The sequence below is a fragment of the Apostichopus japonicus genome, chromosome 20 (assembly GCF_037975245.1).
Source record: "Apostichopus japonicus isolate 1M-3 chromosome 20, ASM3797524v1, whole genome shotgun sequence".
Lineage (NCBI taxonomy): Eukaryota > Metazoa > Echinodermata > Holothuroidea > Aspidochirotida > Stichopodidae > Apostichopus > Apostichopus japonicus.
The window spans coordinates 22,658,324-22,672,198 of NC_092580.1; the positions used below are offsets into that span (position 1 = coordinate 22,658,324).

The 13,875-nt window shown below is 42.2% G+C and overlaps 1 protein-coding gene across 2 annotated transcripts; it reads right to left on the reverse strand.

Moving 5' to 3' along the window:
* Nucleotides 1-1,045: 1,045 nt before the first annotated feature.
* On the reverse strand, nt 1,046-10,812 carry LOC139961236 (galactosylceramide sulfotransferase-like). 2 transcript variants are annotated; one of them, XM_071960309.1, is made up of 3 exons: nt 10,498-10,811; nt 9,769-9,914; nt 1,049-2,562 (listed from the first exon to the last, which is right to left on the reverse strand). In XM_071960309.1, the coding sequence occupies exons 1-3, from the start codon at nt 10,585-10,587 to the stop codon at nt 1,377-1,379; spliced, it is 1,422 nt and encodes a 473-aa protein (XP_071816410.1). In that variant the 5' UTR covers nt 10,588-10,811; the 3' UTR covers nt 1,049-1,376. The 2 variants fall into 2 exon arrangements, with proteins under 2 accessions (XP_071816411.1, XP_071816410.1); XM_071960310.1 differs by lacking the exon at nt 9,769-9,914 and having other exon boundaries at nt 1,046-2,562; nt 10,498-10,812.
* Nucleotides 10,813-13,875: the final 3,063 nt, after the last annotated feature.

The window sequence follows — 13,875 nt, forward strand, 5'->3', positions numbered from 1 at the left end:
ATATAATATACAAATCATTTTAGTGCCAATAATTATTCTTGGACCTTTGAATTTATTATAGCTATCTTATATGGATTAACTAAAAGAAACGGAAGAGTGTTGCTTAATGTTTTCTGCAACCATTCCGGGTTTCAATATTTACATTTCTCAACAAAAAAAAAACAGGTTTGGGTTTATAGACAAGAGCTCTAGTAAATGCGTATAAAACTGGGATCAGGTTGAAAGGATTTCCGTTAAAATGATACAAAGATTTACATCACAACATATTGTATGCATGTCTGTATATTTCTGATCTGCGTTTAAAAAATCTAAACAAAACTGAGTTATTTATTCAATGTCAACCTTCACCAACTTAGACGGATCAAGTGGTAAGGTATATTGTTCCTTATATGTACAATTCTTTTACAACATATTTATTCCCAAAGTATCAATTGATCTGTTGGTCATGCATGCAAAGACAAATTGTCATTTCATCCATTGAGTCCCCGGCTACCACCGTACGGGGCAAATTTCTATAGCAGACTTTCTAAAAGAAAACGATCAAATTAGTTAAATTTTACTATATATGAGCAATACAATTCTTACATTTGGAAATATAACCTTATGGTTGCATGGTTTTGCAGGATACCCACGGATTTTGGTAACACTTGACAGGCCCAGCATATTTATTAAATGACGGCTGCAAGTCACTCCGATGCCCTTTGAGTTCAGTATGCCTTTATGAATATAATTCAGAAGTCAAATGTCGAATTCAGCGAGAAAGCGACTCAATTGTTTCTGTGACAATGTTGAAATAAGTGCAACCTGTTCAAGTTAAAACAAAAAAGAAAGTTCTATCGAAACGAATTGTTACAATGACAACTGAGATGAAAGTCCAATGAGTATAGGACAAATGTTATATTGCTCATGTCCAGATTCTTCGTGAACGAAGGCTGTGAATTGTATACATATTAAATAGCCCAAGGGCGTAGGAACCGGGGGGCTGGGGCGCCAGCCCCCAGTGAAAAATATGGGGGGCGGAAGTATCATTCCGCCCCCCCCGCTCCGCGAGTCAGAAAACCCCTTTTTCATTTCCAAATGAGAAAAAAAATCTCATTTGGAGAACAAATTGCATCTATAGGGCCAGGTGAAAATGCAAAATTATTTACAAAATGGATTGGGTGTTGAAGTGTGCTATATTGCACCAAATTGCATCTGAGGCCACCTGGAAATGAAAAAAATTCCAAAGGGGAGGGGGACACCCCCTCCCCTTAGACCCCTCCCCCAGGCCGGCCATCAGTCTTCAGCCCCCCCCCCACTCAAAAGTACCTTCCTACGCCACTGAAATAGCCAATGGTCAATTGTTTATGAAACGGGCATAGTTTGCGATGATACTTTCAACCATTTACTTGTTTTGTTCTTACTCTCTTCATCAAACTTCGCTTATGTTCTGCGATCAGCATGCACAGTTGATCTGAGTCTTTGGCTGGTTTGTAATTGATATTTTGAAAGTACCGCCCCTGTCTGAATACGTAAGTCCCCTCAGTACACCTATCAAATGTATCGGCCAACCGATCTCGGTAGTTTGCCAAATCCTGATCAAAGTTAGGTCCATATTCCTTAACCTTTCTCCAGAGAGATTCATTAAAATGCTGATACAGCCTGACATCGAGCCTGTTCCAGTTGTCAATTTTATGACGCAGCGATTGACTTATTTCACCAAGTTTTGCCTGTTCCGTTCTCTGATTCTTAGGAACGAACAAAATATCTTCGAGCTGCCAAGAAAACTGTTTCTTCATTACAAGTAGGGATTCTTCGATGTATTCGGTGATGAGAACCATATCTAATTCTTCGTCAAGTTTGGCGATATAATCGCGTACCATCGTCTCATTATTGTGATACCGGACATCCAAACCGAGATCGAATAGTTGATTATTTTGAGCGTAATAATACCGAAGCCCTACTTGACCTTCCCATTTCAATTGTTTCAATTTCTCTAAATATTGCTTCGGGTGTTTGAACCATTCCTTCAATCTATCGTTTATAGAAGCTGATTTTAATCGATTTTTGACCAAAATCGGAAAAGCGTCGTCCATCTGGAAATGAACGAATGCCGATTCAAATTGCGTACCGGGATATCTTAAAATCGTGATGTATCGTGTACCAGGTTTCATAAATGTGTCCATAGCTTTCCGAAAATATCGAACATGAACGGTTATCATATCATACTTATAACGCTCATAGTCCCCTTTCTTCACGTCCAAAGGCTTCAAAAATAAATTTTTAGGGCTGTCTTTGGTTATTTTAGTGTAAACTAAATGTCCGTTTGAGCTCTTTTTATTTAACACAAACGAAAGGTTCCTCTGAAAACCAAACCGGTTCATGATATGACCGATGGTTGTACTTCCGGTTTTATGGGTCTTGATAAATGCTATACTGTTCACCGAGTCCAGGCATTCACCTTCACACCGATCTGACTGAGCAAGCTCGCCACTGTGAGTTTGTGATCCCACAAAATTAAAAGTTTCATTCAAACGAGTTTTCTCCAACATGTCATTCTGGTCGCATTCATCGTTTATTGCACTGTTCAGAAAATAAGAAAATATAGAACTAATGACCTAAACATGTTTCTTATATGGACGGATTATATGTGTTAGTGGGCCTTTACCTTTACCTTGTAATGTTACACTGAACGCCAAAGCGCATAAGGCATCATAAGTGCCTCGGTAGGGTGGAAGAGTTATAGCTATAGACAGGGGCGTAGCGAGCGGGGGGGGTGTGGGGGTGTCACACCCCCCCAATAATTTGGTCGCTGTCGGCAAATTTTGGGTCTGTCGGCAAAAGGAGAAAAGGTGAAGAGAGCGGAAGGGGAAGAAAGAAGGAAAGCTGAATAGAGAAAAGGAGAACGGGAGCTTCTTCCGTGCCAAATTTGACTTAAAATATGCACCAGATTGCATCTAAGGACGTTTCAAAACTAAAAATTTTCCAAAGGGAAGGGGGACACCCCCTCCCCTTAGACCCCTCCCCCACTTCAGTCACCAATTCCAGATCCGTCGGCAAATCAAATTTGATGAACAAAATGAAATAAAACTGTTAGCAAACTGCTTATCCACTAGAGAGCCTGTGTAATAGAATGTGTAAAAGTAAGTTGGCCTGACGTTTCGATCCTAGCAGGATCTTCTTCAGAGGCTAAATGACAAGTTACAGTAACAGAGGGGACAAAAACACACACAGAATACAGACAGGTTAATGAGCACGGTGAACACAATGAGATGGATAAAAGGGGATTATAAGTAGAAAGCAACAGGAGAAGAGGAGAGGAAGGAGATAAACTGTGGAGGGACAAAGAGAGGATTAAAGGCACAGGGTGAGGAATAAACTGGAGAGGGACAAAGACAGAAAGGTGTGAAGAAAAATGGAGGGGAAGAGAGCTGTGAGAGGAAGAGTGAAAGGGGGGGGGGGAAGGGAGAAAGGGGAGAAGGAGTAGGGAACAGAGGAAAGTTAGTCATGTCCTTCCTGAATGTTCAGCCCATGAGGTTGAATGGTACGAAGGCGTTGCATCCAGAGCCTCTCTCTGCTGATACGTACTAGGTCAGGACGGCTACCTAAGGATTCAATCCCCTGTAGGGACATGTCGTTAATGGTATGGTTGGGAAGGTTAAAATGTTCTCCAACTGGGGTCTCAGTCTTCATGGTGTTGACTGTGGATCTGTGACCATAGAAACGCTTCTTGAGGGTGGTTTTGGTTTCGCCAACATACTGGATGCCGCAAACTCTACAAGAGATCAGATAGATGACATTGGTGGTAGTGCAAGTGATGTGACCCTTAGTCTTGTGTGTGAGTTGCATGCTGTGGCTGGTGATGGAATTGGATTCAACAATGTGGTGGCTGCAGATGATGCATCTCGAAGTACGATCACATTTGAAGGTACCATGCTGAATGGGTGTGGGGTTAGAAGTAAGAGGTGGAACAGCAGCACGTACAAGAAGGTCTCGTAGGTTGCGTGGTCGTCTGTAGGCGATGATGGGTTTTTCAGGGACGGCTCGTTGGAGTCTATCTGAAGTGAGGAGAATGTTGTGGTTGTTAGAGGTGATTTTCTGAAGGGGAGGAAGATTTGGGTGGAAAGTAACAACGAGGGGCAGCTTGTTGTCGCAATCTCGTCCCTTTTTGTCCTTCACTGCCAAAGTAGATGATCTGGAAAGGGAGCGGACTCTCTGAATGGCTTCACGCACCCTTCTGGCACTATGGCCCCTGGCAATAAGGTGTTTTCCCAAAGCATCTGTATGGCGAATGAAAGAGGAATTGTTAGAGCAAATGCGACGAAGACGTAGTGCTTGACTGTAGGCAATTCCAGACTTGCAGTGACGGGGATGGCAGCTTGAAGAATGGAGATACTGGTGTGTGTCTGTGGGCTTGGTGTATAAGTCTGTGGAGAGAGAACCGTGTTCCTTGCGAACAGTCACATCGAGAAAGTTAACCTGTTGGTGAGAGTAATCAGAGGTGAATTTGATGGTGCTGTGGAAAGAATTGATATGATTGATGAAGGTGAGCAGGCTATCCTCATCACTGGTCCAAATGAAGAAGATGTCATCGATGTAGCGCCACCAGATAAGGGGACGACAGGGAGCCGTACTGAGCATGCGTTCTTCAAGGCTAGACATAAACAGGCATGCATAGGAAGGAGCCATCCTGGTTCCCATGGCTGTCCCGTGTCTTTGAAGGTAATGCTTGTCCATGAACGTGAAGTTGTTTTTGGTGAGAACCTGTTGCATGAGAGCTTTGATGTCAGAGATGGGTGGACAAGGGTGGACCTTCTTAGACAGGGCTGCACACGTGGCTGCGATACCTTCAGCATGAGGGATGTTTGTGTACAGAGAAGTGACGTCGAAAGTACCGATGATAGCTGTACTGGGGATTTGGTTTTTGATATCTTCAAGTTTCCTGAGGAAATCTGGAGTGTCATGGATATAAGAATTAATCTGAGGAACAAGAGGTTTGATGAAGTGGTCCACAAACAAGGATATCTTCTCGGTGGGGGACCCATTGCCCGAGATGATAGGCCTACCAGGGTTACCAGGCTTGTGAATTTTGGGCAGGAGATAAAACCTGGCTGCCTTACAGTCTGTGGGAGAAAGGAAAGAAACAGCCTTCTTAGAGATCTGGTTCCGCTGGTACATATCAGTGATGGTCTGTTTTATCTGCTGGGAGAAAATATCTGTGGGATCAGAATCAAGAAGAGTGTAAATATCACTGTTGGAGAGATGACGCATGGCTTCCTTGATGTAATCCTGTCGATCCTGGATGACAACTGCAGAACCTTTGTCGGCTGGCTTGATGATAATGTCACTGCGAGACATCAGTGAGGAGAGTGCTGTTCGCTCATCTCTTGGAAGGTTGTCGTGTGTTCTGCGGAGAGGAGAGTTTGACTGGTTAGTCTCAGAGCTGACGACCTGTGTGTAGGCTTCTAAAACAGGGACTCTGTTCTTAGGAGGCATCCAAGAACTTTTCTTGCAGAAGGGTTCCCGTTCAGTTGGAGGATCATCTAGGAAAAACTCACGAAGGCGAATTCTGCGAAAGAAATGAGTAAGATCTTGACTCAGTTCCGCTTGGTCAAATGCTGGAGGAGTAGGACAGAAGTTGAGTCCTTTGGAGAGAAGCCTAAGGTCTGCACTGGTAAGAGTAGAAGAAGATAAGTTAACAACTGCAGTTGAGGATGGTGGTGCAGACTCAGATGGAGTCTGGGGCCTTCTAAAACGGTTGCAAGCGGTACGTTTGCGTCTTTTCTGAAGGTCAGTCATTTTCTTATTTCTTCTTTCTGTGAGTGCAATGTTCTGCTGAGACAAACACAAGTTAATTTTGTTAGTGTACTGAGTCCATTCGTCATCGGTGCAGCATGACTGTAATTCAAGCTTCAGCCTCAGGATATCATCGTTGAGGCTATCTAAGGACAATTGGCAGTGTTTGGTGAGGATGTTGATGAGACGGATGGAGGTGCTGTGTAAGACTCGGTTCCACTCTCTCTGGAGTCCTGGAGGGAGTGTCCCTAGTGCTGGTTGGTGTGTGACCTGTAGACCTGAGGGAATAATGCGAGAGAGAGAGTAGAACCTGTAGTTGGATAGATGGAAAGAATAGCGCTGGGATTTCTGCATCAATTTTCGGAGCTTCTGAAACAAAAGAAAATGGTGAGACATGGTGAAAGCAGCGAGATGAGTATATGATAAAAATGAAATGAAAAACTGAAACACAAGAATACAAATACAAGTACAAATACAAAGTAGATAAGGAGGATCACCCGAAGGGATACAGTGACAGAGCAGCTGAAAAACAAAATGAAATAAAACTGTTAGCAAACTGCTTATCCACTAGAGAGCCTGTGTAATAGAATGTGTAAAAGTAAGTTGGCCTGACGTTTCGATCCTAGCAGGATCTTCTTCAGAGGCTAAATGACAAGTTACAGTAACAGAGGGGACAAAAACACACACAGAATACAGACAGGTTAATGAGCACGGTGAACACAATGAGATGGATAAAAGGGGATTATAAGTAGAAAGCAACAGGAGAAGAGGAGAGGAAGGAGATAAACTGTGGAGGGACAAAGAGAGGATTAAAGGCACAGGGTGAGGAATAAACTGGAGAGGGACAAAGACAGAAAGGTGTGAAGAAAAATGGAGGGGAAGAGAGCTGTGAGAGGAAGAGTGAAAGGGGGGGGGAAGGGAGAAAGGGGAGAAGGAGTAGGGAACAGAGGAAAGTTAGTCATGTCCTTCCTGAATGTTCAGCCCATGAGGTTGAATGGTACGAAGGCGTTGCATCCAGAGCCTCTCTCTGCTGATACGTACTAGGTCAGGACGGCTACCTAAGGATTCAATCCCCTGTAGGGACATGTCGTTAATGGTATGGTTGGGAAGGTTAAAATGTTCTCCAACTGGGGTCTCAGTCTTCATGGTGTTGCCTACAGTCAAGCACTACGTCTTCGTCGCATTTGCTCTAACAATTCCTCTTTCATTCGCCATACAGATGCTTTGGAAAAACACCTTATTGCCAGGGGCCATAGTGCCAGAAGGGTGCGTGAAGCCATTCAGAGAGTCCGCTCCCTTTCCAGATCATCTACTTTGGCAGTGAAGGACAAAAAGGGACGAGATTGCGACAACAAGCTGCCCCTCGTTGTTACTTTCCACCCAAATCTTCCTCCCCTTCAGAAAATCACCTCTAACAACCACAACATTCTCCTCACTTCAGATAGACTCCAACGAGCCGTCCCTGAAAAACCCATCATCGCCTACAGACGACCACGCAACCTACGAGACCTTCTTGTACGTGCTGCTGTTCCACCTCTTACTTCTAACCCCACACCCATTCAGCATGGTACCTTCAAATGTGATCGTACTTCGAGATGCATCATCTGCAGCCACCACATTGTTGAATCCAATTCCATCACCAGCCACAGCATGCAACTCACACACAAGACTAAGGGTCACATCACTTGCACTACCACCAATGTCATCTATCTGATCTCTTGTAGAGTTTGCGGCATCCAGTATGTTGGCGAAACCAAAACCACCCTCAAGAAGCGTTTCTATGGTCACAGATCCACAGTCAACACCATGAAGACTGAGACCCCAGTTGGAGAACATTTTAACCTTCCCAACCATACCATTAACGACATGTCCCTACAGGGGATTGAATCCTTAGGTAGCCGTCCTGACCTAGTACGTATCAGCAGAGAGAGGCTCTGGATGCAACGCCTTCGTACCATTCAACCTCATGGGCTGAACATTCAGGAAGGACATGACTAACTTTCCTCTGTTCCCTACTCCTTCTCCCCTTTCTCCCTTCCCCCCCCCCCTTTCACTCTTCCTCTCACAGCTCTCTTCCCCTCCATTTTTCTTCACACCTTTCTGTCTTTGTCCCTCTCCAGTTTATTCCTCACCCTGTGCCTTTAATCCTCTCTTTGTCCCTCCACAGTTTATCTCCTTCCTCTCCTCTTCTCCTGTTGCTTTCTACTTATAATCCCCTTTTATCCATCTCATTGTGTTCACCGTGCTCATTAACCTGTCTGTATTCTGTGTGTGTTTTTGTCCCCTCTGTTACTGTAACTTGTCATTTAGCCTCTGAAGAAGATCCTGCTAGGATCGAAACGTCAGGCCAACTTACTTTTACACAAATCAAATTTGACTTAAAATATACACCAGATTGCATCTAAGGACGTTTTAAAACTAAAAATTTTCCAAAGGGGAAGGGTACACCCCCTACCCTTAGACCCCTCCCCCATTTCAGTCACCACTTCCAGATCCGTCGGCAAATCAAATTTGACTTAAAATATGCACCAGATTGCATCTAAGGACGTTTCAAAACTAAAAATTTTCCAAAGGGGGTGTAGACCCCCACCCTTAGACCCCTCCCCCATTTCAGTCACCAATTCCAGATCCGTCGGCAAATCAAATTTGACTTAAAATATGCACCAGATTGCATCTAAGGACGTTTCAAACTAAAAAATTTCCAAAGGGGAGGGGTAGACCCCCTACCCTTAGACCCCTCCCCCATTTCAGTCACCAATTCCAGATCCGTCGGCAAATCAAATTTGACTTAAAATATGCACCAGATTGCATCTAAGGACGTTTCAAAACTAAAAATTTTCCAAAGGGGAGGGTATACCCCCTCCCCTTAGACCCCTCCCCCATTTCAGTCACCACTTCCAGATCCGTCGGCAAATCAAATTCTCCACACCCCCCAACAAAAACCCCTTCGCTACGCCCCTGGCTATAGACCAGTTAATTACACTCATAGGCGTAGGAGCCCAATTTGATTGGAAGGGGGAGGGCTGTAACCACTTTCCTGAAAAATATAACCAAAATTTTTCGCGCGCGTTCAACATGTGCATATCATATAGGCATGCATCGGTTATTACATCGCATGCCAATAACATACAAGCATTTGCCGTGTTGGCACATTGGTTAGAATTATTGGGGAAGTCGTTACAATAATAATGATCATAATAATATCAGTTTAACCATTGAAAAACACATTGCAAATTATTTTTCTTTCATATATATATATCTATATATATATATATATATATATATTTATATATATATATGTATATGTATATATACATATATATATATATATATATATATACATATACATATCAATCGTTAGCAAAATTTAATATGCTTGCAGATAACTGACGTCAAATTTGCATTGTCACTATAGGACCATTCAGAAATGACTTTTAGAAAACGGCTATCAGTCTATTTTTTCTAAATAACATATGTAATATTTCAGAAATGACCCTAAAAGCATCTCATGTACATGAATTAGTAAATGGACTACTTGTTCTAATACACAGTCAGTTCCTCAGATGCAACCAAAATCTCAGTCGAAAACGTGTATAACTTTGAATGACATTCAACATCATTTCCCTCTAAAAATTAATAACTCCTTTTTATGTCCTTCGAGGTCACATATACATTGAAATACATTTTTTTCGGTCAAGTTATTACAATTTATAAAACTACACTAACTACCCACCATCCATCCAACCAACCAACCATCCATCCATCTATCCATCGATCTATACCAATTTATCCCATATATATAGAGGCAATACATCCGTCTACGGAAAGGTATGGAGTGTTTGTGGAGGGGAAAGGGGAACCTGAGGGTTGGGAAAGGCCTCCCCGTTGACATGGGGAGGACAATTTTGTGATACCGAGATCTAACGTGGCCCTAGTGTGATTTGTGAGAAAAACAAGTCTATTTTAATTATCATATTTGCTGACGAAGCATACCAAATTTTTGTTCTGTTTTTGTAAAGAGGAACTCGTTCGTCGATGAATCTATTGGTGGACGTCAAAGATACAACGTTGTCTCTGTCAGAAGTCAAGTATACGCCTATGAATACCACCACAGCAAGTAAGGAACACAGCAAATACCTCTGTAATTATGAAAAATGAAATAAATCATGAGAGGATGATAATTGAAAAATTCTTTCAACCGAGAACATAGATGGGATAGAGAAAAGAGTGTAGCCTAGCTACGAGATTTGTTTAGGCTATGATAACTTGCGCGACATAACTGTGGCAATTTAGCATATACTAGGCCTATATATCATTCTATCACATTTTTCTGTTGGATGACCGGTGTGCAAATGTATTACTAGTAGATGCCACCAGAATATTCTATCCTATAGCGGATGTTCTAAATTAGTGATGATCGGACATAAATACAAAATCTCATATCGTATCATTTATTGTCACAAATTAAATTGGGTGATCGGTGTGACAATGACCCCCCCCCCCCCCCAGTATCAATCCTACCGGATGTTATAATTAACCTAGTGTAACATATCCGGGAAAGTTTAAATAGCCAAAACAGCAGGATAATTGTGAGCAGGAATAATACATTGTCTTGTTTTGGAATTTATTACGGAGGTAATGATCCGACAAATTATATTTCAGGTGAATACATAGGCTTTTTATTCAAAGTGTGAGATATATTGTTGTAAAATTTGGACTTACTCTAAATTTGATAGTTTCTTTTTGTCTTGTGATGTTGTCTTCCATGGTTTCTCCAAACCGAATCAGTAATACCACCTGCAGACTACTCATATATTCTGGTACTCCACGAAGGCTGGACTTTATACGGCAATATGAGATTGCATAACAGGATGGACACTGAACAGGCTACTAGAAGCACTATTCAAACGTTACCTCTGCCCATTGTATGTATACAATTCTGTGTTATATTCCATAACAACTCCCTGGTTATATGCAAGCCGTTCAAGAGACTCGGACTGCCACTATACCATTCATCCGAAAAGCCAACTCCACAAAAGAAGCAACTTACTCGAAGTAGAGCACAGCCAGTTTGCACAAAGCCTACATCGATCGAGGTTATTCATCCTCAATTAGAGTTCTCTTTTTAAAACAGTTCTCCTTTTAAAACATCGCTGCTACGTGGCATTACAATAGCAATTTTAGTGCGGAGATATAGATCGATATTGCCGTCTACCAATGTTATTCGTATAAAATATAATGTAATAAAAGTAACATCGTTGCCTTTCCACGCCTACCGCAGAACTAGTAGGGCTTCGTTCACAATTAAGAACGCAAAGACGATTATTGACAAGGGCGTAGGAACCGGGGGGCTGAGGGGGGCTGGCGCCCCCAGTGAAAAGTAAGGGGGCGGAAGTATCATTCCGCCCCCCCCCCACTTCGCAAGCCAGAAAACCCCTTATTCATTTCCAAATGAGAAAAAAATCTCATTTGAAGCACCAAATTGCATCTAAGGCCAGGTGAAAATGCAAAATTATTTACAAAATGCAGTAGGTGTTGAAGTGTGCTATATTGCACCAAATTGCATCTGAGGCCACCTGGAAATGCAAAAAAAATTCCAAAGGAAATTAAACCCCTCCCCCAGGCCGGCCATCAGTCTTCAGCCCCCCCCCCCCCCTCAATCAAAAGTACCTTCCTACGCCACTGATTATTGATATTGAGTCAGCGAGGAGGATAACCCGTTCACATTTAGGAACGAGTGAGTTTCATATTAAAGGCTTTGAAGACTCGACCCAAAACCGCGTGCCGCGCTCTGAAAAGTTAAGTTTCCGTTGCTTGCAAGTCGAGTTTTCTTCTTGTCGCTACTAAATGCAGACAGTAATAAAACGTGATACCTTTTATCTAGACCTAAGATGTATATCGCTGCTATTTACACTGTGTTGTGTGTATTGAACGCAGCTATATGTATTGACTGTACACGAGTGTCTAATTACCGACGGTAGCAAGCTGTGTGTGTATTTTCTGGTTTCGATGGTGGTGTCTAACACTTCTGTTACACCTCATGAGACGTTTTTATGTGCGCGAGTCTTCACACCCTTTAATTAAGGAGCTTTTGAAAACATATCTAATGTATAAGAAATTTCATCCCAAATTAAGGAAGAAATTAATTCGTATACAAACGCGATTTTTGTTGTGATTATACTGTAGGTACTGTACGGAGCGTGGGTTATGTCGCAATCTGCATTAGCGTAGATGACGTCACGTTCTGTACTGTTCAAATCATATTGGAAATGTCCATCCTTAACGATTAAAAAATCGTTTCTCTGTCAAACGCAACATTAGCGTTCTCATACTTTGACAACATGTTTGGAAAATTAGTTATCCTTTTTTAAGGTAACTTCTTTGGGCCACCAGACAATCCTAAATTTCAACCGGAAATCTCGGGTCACCATAAGTTTACGTTACATTTATTAAGGACGTAAGAGGGGTTGAAGAAACCCCGAAAGGAGGATTATTCTTAAGAACGCACGCGGGGCTTGAAGTACGAGTACGCGAGCGTTCACACTAAGGGAATTAATCGACCTTGCCGAAGCCTAGCATGACCAATACAGAAATTAGGAACTGAACTATAAATAACTCAAAAGGTGTGATATTTGAAATTCAGGTTTAGCTTTAAGGCTCTCATTTGGCAAATATAATTACTTCTGGCCCTCCCTTTATATTTCCCCTTTTCCATGTTTTTCTCTCTCTCTGGAATAATATTATTCATCGTATTATAGGATAATGCTACTTTATTTGTTTATGATGAATCGAGTGTTATGAGTGATATACAATCATAGGCATAGAAAGCGGAGTAGGGTTGGCGGGGGGGGCAGTGGCGTAGCCAGGATTTGTTCAGTGGGGGGGGGGCGCTGGGAGGCTTGACCATTTCCTGGGAGGGCGTCTTGTTACTATCTAAGCCGAGCGCCACCATCGGTTGGCGCGCAGCATATACCGGAAATTTTTAGCTAAAAAAGACCTCCTACAGATAGTTGGAAATTACACTTCCCAGGCCTTGTAAGCTAGTCTAACGTTTTCTCAACATCCTTTATTTTGAGATCCCATGTCTTGATATGGTCATCAAATAGTTAAGTGAAATAAAAAAAAATAGTCTGGTAAGTTACTTTGAAATATCATGACATATCTTTTGTGAGTTTGACACCGGCATTGACATTTTTCGACAAATCTGCAAATTGCGCGTGGAAAATAAGGAAAGATTGACTGGGCTTTCAGCCAAGTAACATACTGAAATCACCGAACTATATGTCAAACTGACATCAAAGATTGCGTCTGAAATATTATAAGGGTGATAGACTGATTGGCCGGTATATAGTTTTCAGCGATAGTGTCTCCTTTCTTGAAAATTTGGTTTTTTAGCGGTTTTAAGAGCATCAGGGTACGTCCCAGAAGTGAAAACCCGCTTGAAAATGTAACAGAGTATTGAGGCAATGACGCGAGCAATGATGTGAGAAACCTGTCTGAAGTCAGCATTTTTTACCCTTTAACATCTTCTTTGGCATTCCAGTACATGGAAACCCCTTTCTATAAGGGTATAGTGTAGCCAGGGAGTTCGATAACAACTCCCTGGTATAGCTCACTAGCTTGTTTGATCAGTTAATGCGCACTGGTTACAAGATCCTGATTGGCTGTTTGTATTAGTATTTATTTGTATGTTAGGGATTAGGGTTAGTCTTAACCAATTAGGGAAATTCTTGTAAACCAGTGCGCATCGACCCTCTTTTTCTTCTGTGGAGACACTACATATCATGATAGTGTTGCTGTGTTGTTAAACCTAACTAACCGACCAACCACAAGAGAGAAGGATAGGATATGTACAGCTGATAATTAGTAGTAATGGAAAATTCATCAAGTCAATGTGATTATGCCTAGACAAGTTTGATCCTCCTGGTGTTATGTGCTGCTACGCCGACTTGTCAACTTGACTCATCCATGTTCAGCTTTTCGGCTCTCCTTCTCTCAATAGACATCATACCAAGGTTGCTCGGGCGTTAATGCTCCATGCAGTTCCTGAGATATGTTTTGATGAGCTTCATTGTAGGAAAGCTTCTTTCACATGAGGCT